This window comes from Trichechus manatus, unplaced genomic scaffold (genome assembly GCF_000243295.1).
Source record: "Trichechus manatus latirostris isolate Lorelei unplaced genomic scaffold, TriManLat1.0 scaffold00113, whole genome shotgun sequence".
NCBI lineage: Eukaryota > Metazoa > Chordata > Mammalia > Sirenia > Trichechidae > Trichechus > Trichechus manatus.
Window position 1 is genome coordinate 5,168,169 of NW_004444049.1, and position 18,797 is coordinate 5,186,965.

The window sequence follows — 18,797 nt, forward strand, 5'->3', positions numbered from 1 at the left end:
GGGCGGGGCTCACGCTCGCGCCCCCGGCCGGCCTCTGGGCGCGCGCCGCAGCGAGGAGAGAGTCTGTGGCGAGTGCGCGCCCGACTGTGCCCGGCCCTCCCACGTGCGGCGGATAGCGGCCACCGGGCTGACCTGTTGGTCCCCCGGACCCCTCGCGGCGGCGTCAGCAGCAGCGGGGCCAGCGGAAACCCGGCGTTTCCGGGGCACGGCCCTGGCCCCGGACGGGAGGGGGCTGCCGCGGGCGCGCGCCTCGGGCCCTCGGGGCTGCGGAGCGCGCAACAGAGGCAGTACTGACTGCCCCAAAGCCCTGTGCCGGAGGCTGCTGTTGACGTTCTGCCTCGCCCCGCCCTGAGGCCCGGACCAGCAAAGGGAGCGCTGGGGACCCGCGGCTGGCGCCACCACGGGGGCCCACAGGCCTCAATGTAGACAGGGGCGCAGGGGTCCAGAGTCCAAATGGCCCTTCGTACGGGTGAACCACGAAGCCCTGGTCCATCTGGCGCGAATCTTAGCCTTTCTCTGCTTTTCTCCCTACAGCCTCCCTCCCCCCAAAAAACCATCATTACTGGGTCAGTGCTTCCTTCGAACTCCCTCCATCCCCGCCCTTAGTTTCCTCCACTAGGAATGTCTTCTTCTGCTTCAGCGTTTATTAAAATTTTACTCCTCCCTAGGCCTAGCTCAATTGTTATGTATTTCATGAAGTTTTCCACACTCCTCCCCCCCCCCCCATTTGGTCTTGAAGCCCCCTGCCCATCAATCAGTACCTCAGGTGGCGCACCAGTACAACAGCAACCCGTGACCTCCCCTCACAGTGCTCAGCACACCCAAAAGATCTAGTCTAGCCTGTCAGGAAGATTTCTCTGGCCCAGGGAACTAGAACCTGTAGAAAGTAAGACCCTCCCTACCCCCCAAACCCTAAAAATTGGTATTGCTTGAAACCACCCAGAAGTTCACACAGACTCAGGCCTATCTGGATCTTGAGCTATGGTTCCTCAGAACAAGGGCTCGGGCTCAGCTCTTCATCTGGCCACCACAAGGTCTAACAGAAGACCTGACCTGGCCTACTTCCCAAGCCCACTGCACTTCCCTAGCCCAGCCAGGGCACTAAGCTGGCTATTTTTACTCCCCAAGGACAAAGCAGTAAGGTCAACCTAGACCTAGAGGTACTTCCTCCGGAGCCTTCCAACAGCATAGCTCTGGTCTTATCACTCGATCAAGATACATGCCCCTGGTCACTGGGGTAGCGCCTATGGTTGTAGAAAGAAGCTATTTTCATCCTTTTGCAGAAGGGGACTAAAGGAGATAAGGGAGGACCAGGAGTGTTACATATTCATTTCTTTCCTTGGGAAACAGCTTTATTTACAAAACAGGTCTAAAATAAGAACATGAAATGACGAGCCCTGGCTCTTGGGGACCTGTGTGGAAAGCCCAGACGTTCAGGCAAAGGGCCTGAAGGAGAATTGAGTGCCAGGCGGACCTAAAATTTGAACTCCTTGTATTTCTTGCTGCCCCCGCGGCTGTCCTGGGGCTGAGCTTTCCGTTTCTTTTGCTATAGGAGAGAAAGAGAAATAGGTTACAATGGGTTAAACCACCATTAAAAAACCTACCATTAAAAAAACAAAAACTTCAGGGTAGACAGCCTGACAGTCACACAGGTCTGTGGGAAAGCGCTGAAACTGGGCTCTGTACTCACCTCTCAGACTTGGAAGAGTTCCTTCCCTACCCTGTGCCAGAGTTTCATCATCCTTAAAGAGCCCACCCACGATCTCGAAGGGTTCCAGCACTGAGGAAGCTCAGGGCAGCAGGCACTGAGTCCACCCTCGCTCTGACCACTAGAGGGCACCGCTCCACTGAAAAAACCAGGGCCTGGTCCCTGGCTCTTACCCAGCCCAGTTCCTGGGGCGTGAACTCCTACCTTCTGTTTGGCAGCATGCTCAGCCACCATGTCACTGAAGTCTTCCTTCTCCACTTGTGCCTGCTGCTCTCGCACATGCTCCTCGTACTTCTGGGTCATGGCCATGGGATCCAGCTCCAACTCTTCTGGTGCCAGGGCCACTTCCACGCCTTGCAGCTCAGGGGCCGGGCCCTTCCGGCTCATCACCTAGAAAAGAGATCAGGGCCTTGTCATCTCCAAAGAGAGGACCAGAAGCCCTAGCTCCTGCCCTCTTTCCCAGCCCTCAAGCCATATCCTCCAACTACTCACTGTAGACATGTCATAGATGTGGGTCGATCCCATCATAGCTCCCCCAACAGTGGCCGTTCTCTTCTCTGGCAACACAGTGAACAGCTGAGGTGTCTCACTTCTGCAAAGGACAATGGAGTCAAGCCCAAAAAGGAAGGGTCTCCAGAAGGGGTAGCAAAAGACACCCAGGCAGCACCCCTACCCATTTCCCTGGAGAGGCTCTCAGATGTCCAGGGGGAAAAATGATACCTGAACAGCCTCTGCAGTTCATGAAGACCCAAGAAAGGAAGAATTGGGTCAGTCAGGGGGATATGCGGGTACCAATTCCAGAGGATATAGCCTGGAATGGGTACACTAAGCTAAGGGACCCCCTGTACCAAGTTTAGGGGAGGGATCAGAGACCAGGGCTCCCACATGTGAAGAAGGGCTAAAGGTCAGAGAGGCTATAATTTTCCAAGAGAATTCTGGTACAGAGAAACTGGCAATAGAAGACAAGCTACAGCAGTTCCTGCTCCAAAGTTGTGTCTGGAGTCCTAACTCACAGAACTCAAGCTTCCAGCCCTTCTTAACTCACAGAACTCAAGCTTCCAGCCCTTCCAAAGGCACAAGAACCAGTCTCATCACCTACTTCAAGCATTAGATTTGGAATACAAAAGGTAATCTACCACTACCACCCCAGACCATGCCTTCTTCCCACTTCTCCCCCTGGAAGAGGGGACAATCTATTCTCCACACAGCACCCAGAGTGAACACTTTAAAACATAATTCAGATCCTGACACTCCTTTACTGAAAACCTTCTGAGGCTTCTGGCCATTGCTGGAATAAAACCCAGACTCCTTACCATGTCCTAAAAAGTTCTTCAGAATCTGCTCCCTTCCCCAACTCCTGCTCACTCTACTCTAGCACAGCACCCCTCTTCTTTTTCTTCCTTGAATATGTGAAGCTTGAGACTTCTGTTTCCAGACAAGAAGGAATAATGGGGATCAGCTTCACCACCATCCCCACCCCCACCCACCTGAAACAACCAAAAAATGGACAAATATATGATGCAGTGATTTTCACAACACTGGACACTGGCAACAAAGAACAACGATCCCTGAGACGTGCAATAAATAAGGTGAACCCTTCAATTGCCGCAGCTCACTGCATTGAGTTTCTGACCACAAAACAAAAAGAACCCATGTAGAGTCCAGAGGACTCCATGAGCCAAGGCGATGAAGCTAAAAGATCAAGGCATCTAGGGTTCACAGGATGGAGTGCCAGAGAAGAGAACGCAGCACAGAGAGAGAACTCCAGAGACGTACAGAGGGTCCTCAAGTACTGAAGTGACTACTGATCAGCAGACGTGTATGAGGAAACTACCAAGGCTAGGGAAAAAAAACACCAAAAGGATTAGCAGTAACAGTGCTTGGCACTCACTTAGGCCCGGGAATAGTGCCTATTCCCATAACCCAGACTCAAAATCCCCATGAGTCACAGGGCACTGGGTAGAGTACACAGAAGGGTCTTGTGTCTCAGCTGTGGGGAAGACTGAGTACTGCTTCAGTCCTGCCCTAATGACCCTTAAAAACAAGACCTGAAAGGATCCAACTGTTTCCAAGTACCTTAACTGTGTCCGTGAACAAAAGCTGAAGACTTATAGGAATACAAAAATACCTTGGAACCCAACAAGATAAATTTCACAATGCCTGGCATCCAATCAAAAACTACCAGGCATGCAAAGAAGCAGGAAAATACAACCTATAATGAGAATAATCAATCAATCGAAATCAACCAAGAACTGACGCAGATGTTAGAATTAACAGACAAGTACATTAAGCAGTTATCATAACTATATTCCACACGTTCAAAAAGCTACACAGAGACGCGGAAGACGTTTAAAAGACTCAAATCAAACTTCTAGAAATAAAAACTACACTGGATGGGATTAATGCCAGATTAGAAATTGCCAAAGATTAGCACACTTGACAACATAGCAATAAGAACTTTTTAAAATGAAATAGAAAATTAAAATTTAAAAATTGCAGTGGGACAACTTTAAGAGACCTAGTACGTGTGTAACTGCAGCTCCCAAAGGAAAGGAGAGAGAGAAGGAACAAAAAAGACATTTGAAAAAATAACAGCCAAAAATTTTCCTAAATTTATGAAAACTATAAACCCACAGATCCAAGATGCTCAACAAATCCCAAGCATGAGAAACATGAAGAAAACTATACTGAGGCACAACATAATCAAATTGCAAAACTAGTAATACAAAGAAAATCTTCAAAACAGCCCAAGAAAAATCACTCATTATATAGAGGAACAACGACAAGGATGACAGTCGATTTTTTGTCAGAAACAATGCACGCAAGAAAGCAGTGGAATAACATCTTTAAAGTACTGAAAGAAAAACAGCCTAGAATACTAAAACCAGCAAAAATCTTTGAAAACTGAAGGCCAAATTAAAAAAAAAGTGTAGACTACAAAAGGTGAAATGATTCACGATGAGCAGACCCACACAGGAAGAAGTATTAACACTCTTCAGGCAGCAGGAAAACGATACAAGCTGAAAACCAGGATACATAGAAAGAAGAGCAACAGAAACAGTAACCACATGGGTTAATATACGATTCTTATTATTTAAATCTCTCTAAAAGATAATTGACTGTTTAAACAAAAATCATAACCACATAGTGTAGGCTTTATATTTAAAATAAAATGTATGAAAACAGTGCAAAGGTCTGGAGGTGAAAAATGGAAGTTACTGTTGTAAAGTCTGTATACTATCCAGAAGTGGTATATCACTTGAAAGATGAATACTGTAAACCCTAAAAAACAACCCCTAAAATAATAAAACATAAGATACAACTATGGGTCTCTACTTGTCAGGAGCAAAAGAGTAAGAAGGTAACCAAAGTCCCCGAGAAGAAACAAGTCTACAAGGCTGATAGCTTCCACAAGCCACGACCTCAACTACCCTGAGACCAGAAGAACTAGATGGTGCCCGGTTAGATGGTACCATTGATCAATCTCACCAGGGGCACAACAGATGATCCCAGTTAGAAAGGGACAAAAATGCAGAACAAAACTCAGAGTCTTAAAAAAGGTCCAGACTAACTGGACCACCTGAGACCAGAGGACTCCCTGAGACTATTGCCTTGAGATGTTCTTTAAAACGTGAACTAAAACTATCTCCTCAGATCACCTTTTAGCAGAAAAGCAGAGTGACACACAAAATAAAGGATATTACCTGTCAGATCAGTTCTCTACTAAAAAAACATCTAGGAGTTCAAAAAGTCAACATTACTCCAAAGCAGAGATGAGAAAATAAGGGGGCAGGGAATCTAGCGCACTGGAAACGAACAACCAGAACACAATTAACGAGAACGCTGACACAGTGTGGAAAATGGGACTAATGTCATCGAGCAATTTGTGTGGAAACTGTCAAACAGGAACCTAACCTGCCGTGTAAACTTTCACCAAAAACAAAATAAAATGTTAATAAATAAATAGCACTTGTCCTCCCCTGAAAAAAATAACAAAACGACTTACAGTTAATAGGCCAAAAAGGTGATAAAAATAGAATCATAAAACATATTAAAAAAAATAAGGCAACAAAGAACAGAAAGGACAAAGAAAACACTGTTTTATAATGTTAAAGAGGTCAATTCACCAGGACTTAATAATCCTAAATGTTTATGTACTTAATAACAGAGGTTCAAAATGCATGACTATGCAAAAGCCTGTGCCTGTCTCAAGGTCTCTGCACTTCCTTGCACTTAGCGTTCCTTCTGCCCCAGATCATCATGGGGCTGGCTCCTTCCCAACATTCAGGTCTCCACTCAAAATCACCTCCTCAGTGAGGCCTTCCCAAAGGTCTTCCCGCCATCCAAACGCCTCTGCACCCTGTCACCACAGTCCTTTACTTCACCATCCTTATCACAGCAGAGATGATTTTGTCGTTTGATTACCCATCTACCTCAACTGCCTTTTTCACTACTGATTCCCCACTGCCTAGAGCAGTGCCGGGCACAGAGTTGTTCAATAGCTGTTAAAAAGACAAAAAAAAAAACTTCAAAGGAACAAAAAACCACCAGCCACCCCGGAGGTCAAAGGAAAGTGAACACCCTCCCCTCTTGGCTCTGCTCAGTTCCCTCACCCGTCCATGGCCTCCTCAATCTTCTTCTTCCTCAGCTCAATGAGTTCAGGAGTCTCCATTCCGGCTGGCACTGACGAGAACCCTCCAGGAGTAATGAGGCCACTGTGAAGAGAGGAACAAGCTCTGGAGTAAAGCGAAGGCCTGCAAAACGAAATACATTCCTTCGGGGGCAGGCTCTCCGCCTCCCCACCTGTCTGCAGGGGTAATAAAGCCTGTCTCATCTGGCTTGTCTTCATCACTCTCCTCCTCTTCCTCTTCTTCTGAAGACTCTTCATCAGATGGCTCCAGTTCCCCCCAAGGGGTCCGATCAATCTCTTCTTCCTCGGTCTTGGTCTGAAAGAGATCATTCATTGGGTCAGTAAATGTTTACCGAGTAGCTATTATGTGCCATGCATTGTTGTCAGCTGAAGGATTCAACAGTAAACAAAGAGGCAATAATCCCTACTCACCTAGAGCTTAGATCCTAGAGGGGAGTTTACATCACATCTGAGGAAAATGTAAGCCCTTTTGCAGACTTTGAAATTTCAGAACACCCAGCTCCCTGATAGTGAAGCTATAGACCAACTATTTCTAATCCTTATGGCCAGTAATACCAAGCTCGCCAGCACACAGCCCATACCTGAAATTCAGCAGCATTGGTTCCAAACACGTCCCCATAGAGTGGTTTCCCAGTCTCATCCACTGGGGGCTTGCCCCAGCCACCAGCATGGTACCCAAAGGAACAGCTCTGCAAAAGAGGAAGCCTGGGTCAGTACCACTCCTAAGCATCAAAGAAACACTGAACTAGAGGTCAACAATCACTCTAAAGCAAAAATGAGAAGGGGACAGGGAAACTAGAGCACTGGAAACAGAACAACCAGAAGGCACACATTGTTAAAAACGTAACTAACGTGGCTAAACGATCTGTGTAGAAATTGTCAAATGGGAACCTAATTTGCTCTGTAAACTTTCACTGAAAACACAATAAAATAGTATTAGAACAAGAAAAACACTGAAGCCCTAGAGGAAATTCACACTGTAAAGTCCAGAACTAACATTTGAGAACTCTGGGAATTATGATCGCAGAGCAGAATTAAATGCTTTGAAGCATTCACAAAGCAAAAGTAACAAAATCTGGAGGCAATAGGATGGAGAGATGGGAGGCAGAAAGTGTGCTAACCACCTCTTCTTTCTTGGCAGAGTTCACGCTGTCTAAAATGGAAACACAACCTTTAAAAAGCCTGATTCCAACTTCTCACTGACTTCCTAACTTTGAAATGCCAGCTCTTTCAGAATCTAATTCTCTTAAAGGACATCAATTTTTATCTGAAGTTTAATCATTCTTTTTCACTTTCATGGCTTTGTTGCCTGTTAAATTCAAGAAAATTTGAATATTTTTATTTAAAAATAAGAACAAATTTGTTGCCAGTCTTGAAATAAAATTATCTCTACACGTCCATCTCTCTCTCTGTATATATGTATACATATACAAGTACCGTATTTTTTCACCAATAGCACATGTTACACGTTTTTCTGCCAACTGTACAATGCCCCCAAGCATTATTTTCGTAAGCGCATTATACCAATTTTTTTTTTACATGTTGCTGACTTCAACCGACACTAAGAACACGTCAATTAACTATGAAATAAGTAGACCTAATATAACCTCATGGTTTCACTTAAGACATCTGATAAGGTTTTTGCATTCAACTGTTGAGCTGATGCGCTATAATTATCAAATTAATAGAAACAAACAAGTTTCGGTTGTCTAACTTCCGATTAGCAGGGGACTTCCAAACTCGATCCATGACTTCTTGACCATGGCTTATACCTTTATTATGCAATTACAATCAAAAGTAACATTTTCAGACTATTTTTATACGTATAAACTGGAGATTAAAGAAAACGAACATGACAAAAGAAAACAAAGAGAACAGTATGATTTACATGTAATATGGGTGGATGGGTGAACGTCTTCACTTCTGGACACGCATGGTATACACATGGGCACGCTATGCCAGAAATGTTTTTGCTTAATTTCATCATTTCCGTGCATTATATGTGTGTGGGCACGTTATGTACATAAGCAGCTTATTTGCAAGAAATACAGTACATGTATGTGTATCTGGAAACACACTCACCAAATGTTAAAACTTGGTTATTTCTGAGTGATGAAGTCTTGAATGATTTGTTTTCATCCTTGTATTTGTCAATTTTGACTATTTTAAGATAAGCATGTCAGTTTTTTTAGGAAAAAAACCTTGATGCTTTCTGTTCTAAGAGACACACAGTGGAGTGAGAGAAGAAGAAGAAAAAAAAAGTCCTCCTCCAGTAAATAGCAGAGGCAGCTGAGAAAGAAAGACAGGACAGTGCTCACCTCAGGGATGGGTGAGTTCAGCCCCGGGATTTTCAGGTTGGGGTACGACGGGGGTGGTCCGTATCGCTGCATGGCAATCAGCCACGGGGGAGGGACCTTGTGGGCATTCTGCAGAGGAAAGAACAGGATACCATCTGCCCAGCCCCATCCCCGCATCTCCTTCCGCCCCGACTCCCCACTTCTGCTGCTTTCCCAGCCGCTAGCTGACACTCACTGGTCCTACTGGCATCCCCAAGGAGATCCTCAGCTCATCAGACAGATCTCCTGGCTTCTTCTCCTTCAACCGCGTCTCAAACTCCTTCCCCTGAGGAACAAACACAGCAGGCTGCATTGTGGACACCAGACACTCACCAGGAGCTCACTGGCAAGGGGACATGAGAGCTAAGACGAGAAGTCCTACCCACATCGGATACAAACTCCACTGAGGGCTGCCTGGTTCCCACTCTGATCGCCATTGCTCCTTTCCCCGGCTAGAACAGGGGAAGGAATAAGGCAGGAAAGAGGGGGAAAGGCATGGCTCCCAGCACTGGCAGTAAGCCTCTATGGAAATCTCGGGACCTGCTTTCTCATCTGTGAAATGATAGCCTTCAGCAGGATGATCTTTAAGATCCTTCCACCTTGAAAATTCCATGATATCATGATGATAATATTCAACGATCAAAAAAAACTAAAACATGCTTCCCACCCCCAACATTGTTTCCTGAAAGCATCTGCAACCTAGCTCCGTCTCTAAACCACCCGTGAAAAATGACCACTTCAGATGTGCTCTGCATCTCTCCTCCCAAAACCACCTCATTTTAAAATCTCAAATTCCATCCCATCTGAGGGGACTTACAGGTAATTCTAAGGGGGAGGGGCCGCCGTACCAGCTTCAAAAGCCCTCTAACCAAGAATTACAAAGGCCCGGCCTGCCTCCCCCAGCCCCACTCCCGAACCTCGTAGTACAGGTCCCCGTGGATGGTCAGCTTCGGCTTGGTCTGCCACTTGAAGAAGGCGTCATGCAGTTTCTGGTAGTCGATGTCAATCTTCCCCATCTTAGGCCGGACCTTCTCTCGCATTTTTGACTTCATGGTCTTCTGTTCTTCCTGTGGAAAATGGGGAAGTCGTGCCATAAAAGGTATTCAGCAAATTCAACTCTTAAGAGGCTTCAAAAGAGATAAAAAGAAATTTCATTTGTCTTATTCTGAAATTCACCAAAATCCTTTTTGCTCAGACTTCTCAACATTACATTATATGTATTGATCAAAACAGACCTATTATTCGAAGTCAACCTCAGCTACGCGTGTCCAAAAAGCTCTCTGATTAAGAGACTGCTAACGCTAGTTGTCTGTGGAGAGAGCTGGGTGACTAGGGCATAACTGGGAGGCAGTTTTCCCCTGGCACGCTTTCGTCCCTTTTGAATTTCAGTGCTACACGTATTACCTATTCAAAATATTTAATTAAAAATTTAAAATGTTATACGACCACCATGACTCACTAACCACAAAGTGCATCAGGCTCACATTACACCAGCTGCCGCCGAGCTGATTCCGACTCATGGCGACCCCACGTGTCGGCACAGAACTGTGCTTCATGGGGTTTTCGATGACTGACTTTTCTAAAGTAGATCGCCAGGCCTTTCTCCTAAGGCACCTCTGGGTGGACTCAAACTTCCAACCTTTCAGTTAGCAGCCAAGCACATTAACCGTCTGCACCACCCAGGGACAAGCTGACATTAGGGGCAGAGAAATAGATTAAAGCAGCCCCTAAGGAAAGGAGTCACAGGTGCAGAGCAGAGCGAGCTGGCAAAGTGAAGGCGGAGGGAGGACGAGACAAGAAGAAAACAGGGCCGCTCAGAACCAGAAGGCTCAGTGTGGGGCAGGAGGGCAGGCTCTGATCACGGACGTGAGGTCTGCCTTTCAGGTGACGCTGTCTTGCCCCTGCCCTTCCTGCCACATGTCACATGTAGTGCTGACTTCTAAGCTGCAGGAAGGAAAACTTAGACAACTGGCAACAGGTGTCTTTTTGGAGGCTGCTGCCAGCAAGGCCCTGGACCCCTGCGCAGCTCTGAGCCCCACCAGCCTCACCTTCTCCTGCAGGGCCTCCCTCATCTCCTGGATGCCTGTGCGCTTGATGAAGTCTGGCAGCTCAAAGGGGGGCTTCTCGATGCCCCGTTTGCCCTGCAGGTACTTGCGCTTAAAACACCAGTGGCGCGGCACCGGCACAGAGTTCCGCGTGGCCTTGAGATGAACCAAGAGCTTGGGGTCCTGCGCTGTCACATCGTGCATCTCCACAACGTCGGGCCGAGCCACCAGCTGGAAAACAGACAGCCACATGCCTCTAGAACCCCAACCTCTCATGTCTAACGCTTCCTTTGCTCCCTCAAAGGTCCCACACCCAAGTCGCCTAACTCTCCTCGATGCCTCCCAACCACCCCACAAAGCCAAAATCTCCTTGCGAGCTTCAAGGAGCTCCTCCCAAAGTCTCGCAGGCTCCTCACAGGGTCTCCCAGCCTGGCTCCAGGGCCCTGCGGGGTCAGCTCCGGCCTCACCTGCTTGAGCTCTGCCACCGTGAAGCGGTTCATTCGGCGCAATTTCTTCTTGGACAGCTTGGGGGCCTCTGGCTTCTTTTCCTAGAACAGAACAATCCCCTCTTTCAAGCAGGACTATTGTGTGAATCAAACCACCCCAGCCTACCCCAAAATTGAAGCCACTAGGAGTCTCCCCTGCAAGGCTTCACCATGGTCCCTCACTGGACGCGTCTCAGCCATCTGTCCCCAAAGTCTGGGCTTCCCAGCAGGAGGGTGTGGCCTCACCTGCTCGTCGTCACTGCTATCATCATCACTGTCCTTGTGCTCTTCCTCAAAGCCCTTCTTCTTGGGGGCCATGGAATTCTCCAGTTTGTCGAGTTTCTCTGGCTCCTTTTCCTTTTCCTTCTTCACATCATCGGTGAGCTGAGGAGGCAGACAACATGAAACCCCGGTCCTCAGTGCCCTGCCCTAGTTCCTGAATCCTGCAGTGAAAAATGCCCTCCTTCCAAAAAAAAAAAAAGACCAGACTTGCTGGTCTAGCAGACTGGAGAAAATCCTGAGAGTATGGCCCCCGTCACCCTTTCAACTCAGTACTGAAGTCACTCCCGAGGTTCATCCTTCAGCCAAAAATTAAACAGGTCTACAGAACAAACAATCACACACGTGAAGAATATGCTTCATAGTTCAAGCATGTATACAAGAATAAATGGGCACACCAGCCCAAAAGCAAAGACGAGAAGGCAGGAAGGGGCAGGAAAACAGGACAAATGGAAACAAGGAACCCAGAGAGGAAAAGCGGAGAGTGTTGACACATCATGGGGTTGGCAACCAATGTCACAAAACAATCTGTGTATTGTTTAATGAGAAACTAATTTGTTCTGTAAACTTTCACCAAAAACCACAATTAAAAAGAAAAAGAAAAAAGAAAAACGCCCTCCTTAAGCTGGCTCTCCCGTTTCTGCCCTCTCCCCAGTTAGCTTGCTCCTTTAGACGGTGCTGCATCTTGTACCTTGAAAGCCTCAAAAATCCTCTTGAAGAAGATGAAGTTGGGCTCATAAATTTCCGGCTCTTCAGTCACATACTCAATTTCAACATCAGCAGCTGGGGAGTCAGAGCCACGCGACCGTGCTGCGTCTTTCTCTCGGTCCCCAGAGCTTTCCGATGACACCCCCCGCACCCGCTGGGGCTTCTTCTTCTTCTTTCGGTTCCGACGCTTCCGGTTTTTCTGTAACGGCAGGGAAAACCAAGCAGTTCAGAGAATCCAAGCACCATGCCTGCCCCCAGCACCTGACCTCTTCACCCAATTTCCCCAATACTTCCACGCTCAGCCTTTTCCCAAAGAGGAAATTTTGTGAAGTGGCTGAAAAAGAGGTGTCGGAGTCAGACTTCAAAGTCCCATCACTCTCAAGCTGTACCTCTGGGTAAGCTATTGTACCTCTCAGAACCTCAGCTTTTTTTTCTAAAAAGTGGAGGCAATAATAGTGCTCAGAACTCAGAGGAACTCATGGGAACAAAATGAAAAAACATCTGTAAGATGCTTAGGTCAAGAATTGGCACAGAACAGCTGCTACTACTTACTGAACACTTACCACTGTGGGTACTTAAGTGCCAAGCCCGTCTCCCGACAGTCCTGCCAGACCTAGCGCCACCTCATACCTCTTTTTTTGATACGGACACTGTGTCCTCCTCAGTCTCTGAAGCTGACTGGCCCAGGGACGAGCGAGTGTCTGTCTCCATTTCCTCTTCCTCTGTAAGGGAGGAAGGCAGCGGTCAGGGTCCCCTCCCAGGGTCGATGCCGGCCACTCACACGCCGTGTAAAGCCATCCTGGGGAAGGGATGGAGGACCATGGCCTGGCCTTCCCGTCCAGGTCTGTCGCTGCACGCCTCAGGGCACACCGACACACTCACCCTGCTGAGAATTCATCTCTTCCTGGCGGCTCTCCTTCAGCTGCAGGATCTTTTCCAAAGCCTGGGGGATCTTGGGGCCCACAGAGGGGTCGTCCATCTGCCAGAGACAACTCAGTGAGAGGCGCGATCACAGTGCCCTTTTCCTGACTTCTGCCGTTCACCGTTTCTTGTTCTAGGAAGGCTGCTGGCCAGGTGATGTAATTCACGGATTGTGGGCAACACCAATGGGATTCAATGAGGTTCAGTATCCTCCAGAGTGAACCCCAGAACCCTGCCCCAGAATGTATCCCAGACCCCACTGCCTGCCTTACCCTGAATATATTCCAACTAACTATGGCTTCCCACCCAACCCCCAAGAAGTTAAGTTCCCCCATCTGCTCTCACAATCCTTCTCTAAGAATCCAGAAATAATTCCCTTCTAAATCACCTCTCTATCCCTGGGGAAGAAACCATCAGTCTTACCTCTCTGTTCTCATCTCCAGGGGGTGGCGGGGGACCACGAGGTCGGGGAACAGGGGCCCCCATGGGCAAAACAGTGGGAGTAGGGCCCACTGGAGCCGCTACTGAGAGAAGGGAGAAAGAAGACCAGTGTGAAAAGAGGCAAAACGCTCATTAAAAAAATTACCTTCCCTGCTAAAAGTCAGGGTGACAGTTACTCTTCAGGAGACAGGGTGACTAGCAAGGAGCTGAGAGGATTTCTGAGGTACTGGCAATGTGCTGCTACTTGGCCTAGGTGCCGACTGTATGGGTGAGTCGAGTTTCTGAAAACGTATTACTTGTACATTTAAAAGACGTGGTATGTAATATACACTTAAATAAAAAGTGCAAAAGACGTTTTTAATCCCCTTCCTTGCCCTTGCATTTCCAAGGCCTTACCTCGAGGACCCAGAGGAGTGCGAACCCCCATCTGGCCCATGTCTTGTGGGGGCCGAGGCACCGAGGTGCCCATCTTGGCAATCTCCTGCTGCCGTTCCTGCTCCAGCAACACAGCTGCCTGCAGGGGGGAAGTGGGAGTGGAGACACAGCTTGAAAATCCGTCTGGCAGGCAGCCTCTGGCAAATGCTTGCTTTCAGCCCGATAACAGGCCTGAGAAGAACAATCAGGAACCACTTGGGTTCTGACATCCCCCTCCACCCCCACACTTCCAGATTACTGATCCGAACAGAGGCGCCCTCTCATCACAAAGAAAAATCTCTAGAAATAACACCAAGAAAACCCCTGGGACACTTCTAGTGCCCAGCATAAAGCTTAATGTTTAGCTAAATACTGCCTTCTGTGTTTTCAAAGACAATCTTCTTCCTCAAAAGATAATGTTAAGTTACTTAAAAGGAATTATAAATTCTTATCTTACGTTTACCTCGCAAGAGCTCTACAATCCAGGCACAAAGACAGTACTTTATAAGCATTTCCTCATCTGTTGCTTTTAATGTTCTTTTTTTCTTTTTTTAAACACTTCCTAGTAACCCATCGGGTAACAACTAATGCAATGTACCTCTGCAGTCTAATATCTTATTCATCATTCCCAAACATATTCATCATAGAGTCTAAACCCTACACGTACGATTAAATTAGCCAAAACTCCTTTTCAAGGTACCTAAGGTGATGTTATGCAAGACTAGCAGGGATCAACAAACTTTCTAATAGGTCAGATGATTTAGGCTTTATGGATATCAGAACTGTCACGTATATATACGTATACACACACACACACACACACACACACACACACACACACACACACACACACACACGCATATATGCGGAAATCCCAGGAGCATAGTGGTTAAGAGCTACAGCCACTAACCAAAAGGCTGGCAGTTCGAATCCACCAGGTGCTCCTTGGAAATCCTACGGGGCAGTTCTACTCTGGCCTATAGGGTCGCTATGAGTTGGAATCGACTCAACGGCAATGTGTTTGGTTTTTTGGTTTATGTATACACACATGTACACATATGGCCCTTTAAAAACATAAAAACCATTTCTAGCTCACAGGCCATACATAAACAGGCCACAGGCCATACTTGCCAACCCCTGGACCAGATGAAAAAATGGAATTATATGGGAAATACTAGAACTTAGTTGGGGATGAGGAAACTTCCAAGGAAAACATGGACGGTACATCCTGTTTCGGCCACTATGTACTGTAAGTGACAGCCAACGGACTGGACCATGAGGTTAAAGATTAGAGGGAGGGGCATTACCCGCTTCTGCTGCTCCAAGAGCTCATGTTCCTTCAGTGAATGATCTCCCTGCTTAAAAAAGAAAACAAGCTTATACCAGCACCGATACCGCACAGGCCTATCTAACACAACTCTGTTTTCCGCAGTCCTCATACAGCCTAGGGTCTATGTTCTAATCTTTGGTCCAGACCTTCCCAGAAGCCTCAGTCCCAAGACCCAGCTCTCTCTAGAGCTCCACTCACCCTTCCGGGGCCTGATACGGCCTAGCCACAGGCTCCCACCTGCCCTACCTGCTTGGCGCGTTCCTCTTGCTGCATCAGCAATGCCGCCTGCTGCTGCGCCAGCTTCAGCCGTTCCTCCTCAGACAGCGCCACAGGCTCACCCACACGGAGGGGAGGAGGGGGCCCCAAGTTTGGTGGGTGGGGTCCACCTGCCATAGGAAAGCCAAGGCCAAGGCCTGGTGGAGGTGGTGGGGGTGGTGGAGGGGGTTGCAGAGGGGGCAGTCCCATGGGTGGTGGTGGCATGGGAATCCCGGAGAGCTGTGGAGGAAAATATGAGCATAAGCTAGGAAGCATTTATCTACTCATTCTGCCGAATATTTGCTGGGTGCTAGGATTCAAAGTCAAACGTGATTCTTTTTTTTTTTCCCTTTCTTAACACACAAGTAAGGAGCCCTGGTGACGCAGTGACTAAAGTGCTCAGCTGCTAACCAAAAGGTCGACGGTTCAAACGTACCAGCTGCTCTGCAGAAAAAAAAGGTGGCAGTCTACTTCCGTAAAAATTACAACCTTGAAAACCCTAGGAGCAACTTTCCTCTATCCTATAGGGTCCATATAACTTGGAATTGACTTGATGGCAACAGGCATGGGTTTTTTTTGGGTTTTATATGGTGGCTGTAAGTCAGAATCAACTCGACAGCAGTGGGTTTGGTTTGGTTTTGGGTTAACACACAAGGAGCCCTCGTGGTGCAATGGTTAAGCACGTGATTGCTAATGCAAAGGTTGGTGGTTCAGACCCACCAGTGGCTCCGCGGGAGAAAGACCTGACAATCTGTTCCAGTAAAGATTACAGCCTAGAAAACCCTATGTGACACATGGGGTCAAAATGAGTCGAAAATCGACTTGACCGCACCTAACAACAACTTTAACACAAGATTCTTGAATTCAAGAAGAGAATGACCCAAGTATTAATCAAAAGAAAAAAATGTTAACTTTGGGACATCAACAGATGAAAACTATCAACTCTCTTCCTAGAAAAACAGATTCTGCCTACAATTTGAGGAGGTCCAGGGACACCTCTGAAAACCATCTAGGAACTCGTCATCCCATCCACTGAGGTCAATGGAGCCCAGAATGGAGCCACTGCTGGATCAGAAGAAACATGGAAATTGAGAGAGTTTAAATAAATAGGCACCAACGGGCCAGGGCACCCAGCGAACCCCAATCAGTCACTAAATGCAGGGGGTATGCAATCACAGCAGAGAGGTGGCCTTCAATGCCTCACTGAACAACACGGCAGCTATGCCCTGGCAAAGCAAGGAAACAGGTGATTACAGCCAACTGGCGGAGAATCAAGTCAGGCTTCCAGGGATCCAAGCTGAGTCTTGAATGACAGGTAGAATTTGGAGGAGTAGACATTGGAGAAAGAGGTAAGTATCAGAACCAAGAGAGAACTGAAGAGCTCCCATTTCTGTCCTCGGAATACCTCCCTGCCCAATCTGCTAACTGCATTCCCAATGCACTGCATGTGACAAGAGAGGCCTATCCTGGGTAGAAAGGACCTTATAAAATGGAACAACCTCCTCACCTGTGCTGACATGGGAGGGGGAGCAGCTTTGTCCCCATCATCCCGTCTCAGAACCGGCCGATTCAGCACCATGCCAGTCTGCAAAAAAGAAAGAACAACTCTACATCATTTCAAGAGTAAACGACGTTCCCTCCCATTCATTCAACAAACCCTATCCAGTGCCTGTCTGTCAAAGCTCAGGCACTGGGGAGGGCCATTAATGGATAAAGCTACGACAGCAGAACAGGCATAGCCAAGAACAAGCAAGAAGAGGCAGAAAGTGCAAGGCCCTGCTGTGCCGAGGAGCGCTAAGAATGAAGACCGAGTCGTGAGGTCTTGAAGGCCTCCTCGAAAATGACGTCCCTCCGCTGGCGCTCACCTGGCGGGTGTAGGTTTGCAGCCGCTCCACCAGCTCCTCGCGACTCCCTGCGGGACAAAACACAGGGTCGGTAATTAATGCTGGACCGGGGCGGGCTAGGTCAGGCCAGCCCGGCCAGGTTAGGCCCCAGGGGCCCGCCTCCGCCCCCCACCCCGGGTCTCCGTGGTAACCAGGTTCTGCTTCTCCAAAGGCCCAAGCAGCCCCCTCTTGACCTTCTGCGCTCCTCACCCTGGATCGGAGCTCCAATCTCTGCCAACTTAGCCTGAAGCTCCTGGGCAGCCCAGGCGCCATAGTGCCCTGGGGGTGGCGGCGGCGGCAGCTGCAATTCCCCTTTGGGAGGCTCGGGATGTTCGGTCGCCATCTTAGCCGCAGGAAGGCGCGCGACCAACCCGGACGCCACGGCCAGCCTCCCGGCTCTCTTCCCCGAACTTCCGGCGACGACGTACGCCACGTCCGCCCGCGGATTGGAGGGCCGTTAGGCAGGAGGGCTACCCTGGCCATCCGTCGGGAAACGTGATTCGCCAATAGACGCGCCCTTTCTCCAGTGGTCCCGGATGGCCTGGTCGCGAGGTCTTCTGGGAGTTGTAGTACGCAATCTCTGTCGCTGCGGGTCCAACGCCAGGAGGGCAGTGCCCGTTACAGCTCGCAGAAACACTGGGGGCGGACGTTGCTGTGGACAAAGCTGTCCTGCCCGAAGGACACTTTCTGCGTCTCGCCTGCCGGAGCGCAGACTATCAGCCTTCCGGCCCAACTCCCTGATTAGGCGCGAGAGGCCGAGACGCTCGCGTTCCCAGGGACTCCCGAGAGGCCCTTTCCACCGGTGGCCGAACGTTGCGTGCGCCAAGTGGGAGGTTGGAGCCGATGCCTGTGATAAAACACTGTCTGATTGTCTGCCCGCCCGCCCCCGGCCCAGACATGGATGAATGGGCTGAAAGGAGATCGGAGCCGGGAGAGGAGCGGGCCCGCCCGGGCTGAGCTCCAACTCCCGACCTGGGGGAAGGGCAACACTAAAGCCCCTTTTTCCACCTTCCCGGCTGGCTCAAATGTCTCCTCCGCTCAGCCTTCTCCCATTTTCATATCCTTGGAGCTGTCATAACACGTTCAAACCTCTACTATTAGTTTTTTAAGTTTGTTTTTTGCCCTTCTCCCCACACTCACCTACATCCCCAAGAACGTGAACAGGTACCTGGTCTTTTTACTGTCTCGCGCGCAGCACCTGAAATCCAAGAAGCACTCAATAAAGATCAGTGTAAAAGAGTAAATGAAACAATCCTTCTGGCGGCAAGATTTACATCTTCCTTAGTCCAAACTCAGAACCTTTTCTTCCCTGAGCCCCTCCAGCCCAGTGGCAGGCGACTC

General features: G+C 48.5%; 1 protein-coding gene across 1 annotated transcript; it reads right to left on the reverse strand.

Moving 5' to 3' along the window:
• Nucleotides 1-1,326: 1,326 nt before the first annotated feature.
• SF3B2 (splicing factor 3b subunit 2) lies at nt 1,327-17,799 on the reverse strand. Its single transcript, XM_023738194.1, has 21 exons — nt 17,667-17,799; nt 17,439-17,485; nt 17,081-17,158; nt 15,565-15,813; nt 13,971-14,088; nt 13,557-13,657; nt 13,095-13,191; nt 12,843-12,934; nt 12,196-12,411; nt 11,472-11,609; nt 11,208-11,288; nt 10,744-10,971; nt 9,613-9,762; nt 8,892-8,981; nt 8,678-8,785; nt 6,941-7,048; nt 6,512-6,654; nt 6,322-6,423; nt 2,201-2,300; nt 1,913-2,098; nt 1,327-1,546 (listed from the first exon to the last, which is right to left on the reverse strand). The coding sequence occupies exons 1-21, from the start codon at nt 17,797-17,799 to the stop codon at nt 1,475-1,477; spliced, it is 2,637 nt and encodes an 878-aa protein (XP_023593962.1). The 3' UTR covers nt 1,327-1,474.
• Between the last annotated feature and the right edge of the window lie 998 nt (nt 17,800-18,797).